At 38.2% G+C, this 5,292-nt stretch overlaps 1 protein-coding gene across 1 annotated transcript; it reads right to left on the reverse strand.

The window, feature by feature from the left end:
• Nucleotides 1-142: 142 nt before the first annotated feature.
• Nucleotides 143-4,239, reverse strand: LOC112561787 (uncharacterized protein DDB_G0283357-like). Its single transcript, XM_025234506.1, has 7 exons — nucleotides 4,149-4,239; nucleotides 3,664-3,716; nucleotides 3,223-3,363; nucleotides 2,643-2,965; nucleotides 1,863-2,490; nucleotides 1,215-1,256; nucleotides 143-791 (listed from the first exon to the last, which is right to left on the reverse strand). The coding sequence occupies exons 2-7, from the start codon at nucleotides 3,713-3,715 to the stop codon at nucleotides 715-717; spliced, it is 1,263 nt and encodes a 420-aa protein (XP_025090291.1). The 5' UTR covers nucleotide 3,716; nucleotides 4,149-4,239; the 3' UTR covers nucleotides 143-714.
• Nucleotides 4,240-5,292: the final 1,053 nt, after the last annotated feature.

The following is a 5,292-nucleotide window of genomic DNA, read 5'->3' on the forward strand; positions in this document are numbered from 1 at the left end:
TAGCATATTTTGTCGAGTTTGTCAGCTTAACTGCATTTTTCAAATACAAGATTGCAGGTGTCATAAAGTTTTTCTTTGACTATAGACTGCTTTATATATCTGTGTTATAGATTTTTTCAACATCAAAGGTCCACACATTTAACAGATTTATGCACTTCATACTGCATTTATCTTTATTGTGAGAATATATTTAATATTCCTTTCAATGATAATAATTCGTAATAACTGAATAAGAATATGATTTACAGCATGGCTTAAAAGTAGGTCACTTTAAATTTTAGTTTAAATGGTTAAAACACAAATTAAGATTTTGGACATATCAAAGGTGGAGGTGCAATGAAAGATTAATACAAGTGTCAGATCAGGTGTATATAAAAATTAATTTGGACATTTTTTTAAATGGCACTTTAGTATCAGATACTGGTTACTGCATTGTAAAGGGCATAACATTTACAATAAACAGACTCAGCCATTAATGTTTACTCAGAAAAAGGAGGAGGAGGAGTAAAATTACTACTTGCTTTGTACATTTTTGTACAGTTTTGTACAGTGCATCAAGCTGAGCACTGGTCAATAATAAGCTTTTATCTGCAACTGCAGGCTCACTGCAACTTTTTTCAAATAAACTTTGTGCTATATTTTGCTCTTGTTTTTTCAATAATACTTGCTTTTGTTTCTTTTTTTCGCCAATGGCTTGTGAAAATCTTGCATCAGTTAAGATCCTGTAGTCTTTACTGGATTAGGACCAGAACTTCCCAGAGAACTTGGATTGTTGAAGACAGGTTTGAAATCTGAAAAGAATATTGCAAAAAACACCATAAGATGTTAAACAATCATAAAGCAGAATGAAATTTCACAAGCATGATTAATGATTAACTTCAGGTTTTCTATTATTTCACATTATTTTTATTTTTAAATATTTTCTGTGCATGCACACAACTGTACATAATTACCCGTCACATCTTGGATGGGTTTTAGTTGCTCTTATTTTATGTGTGCATAGTTTTTTTTTCACATTGTATATCTCCAGACTATTAACTACAGATATAGAGACATAAACAAGATATTCTGTAGCGATACGTTGATGTATCAGTGTATTGTATATGTCCAGACTATTAACTGATACAGAGACACAAACAAAATATTCTGTAATGATACATTGATGTATCAGTGTACAGTCAATGTATAAGATGAAGAAAGGAGTAGCTTCATACTTCTCTTTCCAAATGATTCATCAAACTGGCTTGGCCCAAATCCTGTAACAGAATATTTGCTTGTGTCTATATTGTATACGAATGTGTATTCATGTATATAAGAGGATAATTTGGATGTAGATTAATATTGAGACATCCAACTATGGATGATAAAGATATATATTTGAGTGCTTTATTCAGTTTACAGTATCCAGCCTGAATGAGTAGGATTGAATATTTTAAGAGCCTTTTAAGAGTCTAAACAATTTGGATAAAGACTTTGACAAGACACTGTAACAAACCAACAAAGTGTAACAAAGTGCGTTTGTTTCCACATAAGAGGTTGTGGCTTTTATCAACTATAATTTTCAATGCCCAAAAGCTGTGGAAGGGTAGACATGATTGAATTCTTTTTTATTTTTTTTTTAAATATGAAAAGCCGATCCTATCATATTCTAGGACGTAACAACGTTTACGAGAATTTCCCAGGACAAATTATCTAAACTATGGCACAGAATCAATCAAAATGACATTGGAGGGACTTGACCGGTTTACCACCTCGGGTCATTTTTAGGAGCTCTGAGACTGAGGGAGGGTCAGAAGATTTCTGGTTGAAGAAGTTGGACCCAGCAGGGCTGGGTTGGAATTGTGAACCTAAATTCGGCGTACCTCCAGAAGGGTTGAAGATGCCGTTGTTCCTGTTGTTGTTGTTGTTGGCACGGTTGGTGCCGTAGTTGAAGAAGCTGCCTCCTGGGTTACCTCCAAATGGAGCGTTATAGACTGGCTTATATCTGTTGTCTCCCTGCGAAGCAAGGTTCCCGTTTGCTTGATTTCCTCGTTTAGAGAATGGCGAGACTGTATCATCAAAAGGGTTCCGGAATCCCGGAGGTCGCGGCTTATTGCTGTTGGCACCTGACCCTACTCCAGGAGCGCCTTCAAGTAAGGAATTTCCAAAGTCTAAGAAGTCCAGCGGATTTTTTTTTCCAGACGATCCACTAGCGTCCGTACCAGAAGTCTGTTCCTTTGGAATGGATGCTGGCAAGCTTTGTGGCTGGAGAGCATTCGCCGAGCTAGGGTCCAGGTTGGATGAAGAAACGGGCGGAATATTATGGTTCGGGTCTGCTGGAAGAGGCTGAGATTTGTCCCCAATGGAGACTGGGTCAGGATTTGTGTTAGACAACGAAACAGAACTTGGACCGGTCTGCGGCGTATACTGACCTGATGCCCTCGGGCCAGAAGGGAAACTTCCGCCTGAAACCGGTTTCGATTGTGACCCTGAACCACCTCCAGAAAAAGGCTGAAAGGTAAAAACAGCAAAGATAACACGACTGTGAATAAAGGTATCTGAATAAAATTCATAGACGAAACATAAAATTCACAATAAAACCAAGAGTGTGTAAACGAGAAACGGCTAAGTTTCCCTATTGTAAACACCTTCCCAGTACTTACCCTACGTCGACGGTTGTTTGGTGTGCCAGGATTCAGGTTACTGAAAAGGTTGTCGAGACTATCAAAATTGCCAAAGTTTGCGCTTGGATTTCTGCCATTGAATTTGCCGAAATCGAAAGGGTTTGGCTGACCGCCACTTTTGTTGTTGTTTGCAAAGAGATTCCCATCGCTCAGCAGGTTGTTCTGGAGCAAATCTAGGTTGAGTCCCTTGCCAATATCTTCCAGAGGCGGCCCGCAGCTGGAGCGACAGGAGTACACGTTGCCGTCCTGCGGATCCGTGCATTCGCAGTAATAGCCACCGCTATACGTCTTGCAGAGTGTTTCTGACAAACCACATATAATATTCATGTCTTCTCACACTCCGTGTACGACGCTCACACGATATCTTTTTTGAAGAATTACAACTAATATTTTTTAAAGAACTTAATTGGTTGGCTAGAGTACGTATTATTCTTTATCAAGCAACAAAGATAATGTTTTTTTGAACAAAATACAATATGAAGCTGGTGTGTTGTTATTTTGAGAGGTTTCACGAGTGCAGATATGTGTGTGTGTGTGAGAGAGAAACAGTTGTACATACTCTGATAGTCCTTGTACTTGGTTTCAATGTCATTGCAGATGGAGCTTTGGACCACGAGCTTGGCAGGCAAGGTCATAGGTTCGGTAGGGGTGCAGATTTTGTCTGCGGATGGTGGCTTGCATATCTTGCACGGCTGTCCGTCTGTTAGTAACCCAGCACGTGACACAGGTCGTTAAACAGCGAAGTCATCAGAATCCCCTTGCCCCCTCACACATTTTAAATTGTTAATACTCGATTGTGCCTATAGTTGACCTCTTGACGGTAGGGACGATTTTTCTTCAATTGATGACAATCCTCTGCTACAGTCTATTCTTTTGCCATTCACTCCAATCATCTAAAGAGATTATAATTACACAACACACCAGGAGCCATAATACTTTACATCTTTACTTTACATTGAAGTAGAACGATTAAATAAAGAATATTGTTAACAAAACTTACAAGATGATCTGCAGACTGTCACTAGTAAAACGGCCAGAAGTGGGTACCGCATTCTGCAGAAAGGTAACATGGTTAACATTTCCATTTCTTCAACTAAAAATGCTTTGAATGCTGGAGTCTATATCTATGTTAACGATTACCTGCGAACTGCTTGTATAATGAAATAGGTATGCTGGATTTAATAATAATAATAAAACACGTATATAATACATATTTGGGTTAGTAAGGTCAATAAGCATTAACAAAAAGTACAGCATAAACAGTCACCTAGTTTGCAAACTACAGAAAGAAGAAGAAGAAAAAAAAAGAGGCTAAGGCAGCGAAAGAATGATGATGAGAAAAGTTCACCAGCTGCTGGAGGTATTCACGAAAGAAACTGGTCTTACGGCTAGCTTGAAAAGCCTGGCTGTCAGGTGGAATGCAATTAAAAGGTATAGAGACAACATAAATACTCTGCTTTTAGTAACTGGACCTTCGCCACTCACCAGCTAGGTATCAATAAAACTTTTTGTATTCTTATTCTCATACAGTTAAACTTCTCGGCGATTTCATTCAGACTGGAACGGAGGAGGTTAGAGCTGGTACAAACAGCAGAAGGAAGCAGGGGCTAGTAAGCTTTAAAAGGGTGGACGAAAGCAAAACAGTGGGGAATTTATGATGAAGCTTTGTAATATGCAAACCACAAATATATTCTCGTCCGTCGAAAGGGAGAAGTCTTTGAAATGGAGACAGTACAAACGTTTTATTGATCTCATTCTTTATTCATGTTTATTCAGCTGACGTGGACCCTCCCGCTGGATATCCATGGCAAGTTTAGGTTTTAACCACAAAGATACTGCACAGAACAGTAGGGGCCATACTTATAGTATCTTCATAAAACTGAGTTGAGCCGGTGTGTGTATTCAAGTACTTTATTTTTCTATCAGCCGGCTAGTAGCTACTTATTTTTAACTTAACGACTAATCATCGCCATCATAGTCATTTATCATTTTATCTTCCCTGGCTCTAAGTGTCCTTCATGTCAAGCCAGGATATATTTGTCTTCACATTTTGAGTCCCTGCTTGAAGAGTAACGCTGAGGTAGTTGAAATATTTAAAGCTGAATTTGTAAAAGTAGTCCCATTGATATTTTGAGGACATGACATCGAATACAATGCCCTGCTTTCAAAATTTTGCTTTTACTTTCAAGGCAGAGGCAAGAAATTGTTCTAACATTTTAGAATATATCAAGTATTATATAAATTTTCAGGAAAAAAAGGTTTCTCACTATTCATACCACAGCATAACGAAACATATTCTTTGAAATGCAGAGTTCGTAAGTTTTGATGGCATGTAAATTAAAAACATGTAAGTTTCTAAAAATATAACTAATAAATATTATCACCGATAAAGTAAAAGCTACAATCATTAAAGTAGTAATGGATACTTTGCTTTGACAATTTTAGCGGAGCAAAAGCTTAGCAATGTTAGTCAGGGGAGCCATGCCCCTACTGAAGGTTTGTTAGTGCTCACGAAACTGATCTTCGCCGACATCCAGCTGGACAGACCCAAGACCGATGTAGAAATGGAGGCGATATTGCCAAGGAAATCACGGGGTTCAATGGCTCTAAGGATGAAGACTTACCTGCT

Source organism: Pomacea canaliculata, linkage group LG4 (assembly GCF_003073045.1).
Source record: "Pomacea canaliculata isolate SZHN2017 linkage group LG4, ASM307304v1, whole genome shotgun sequence".
In the NCBI taxonomy this organism is placed as follows: Eukaryota; Metazoa; Mollusca; class Gastropoda; order Architaenioglossa; family Ampullariidae; genus Pomacea; species Pomacea canaliculata.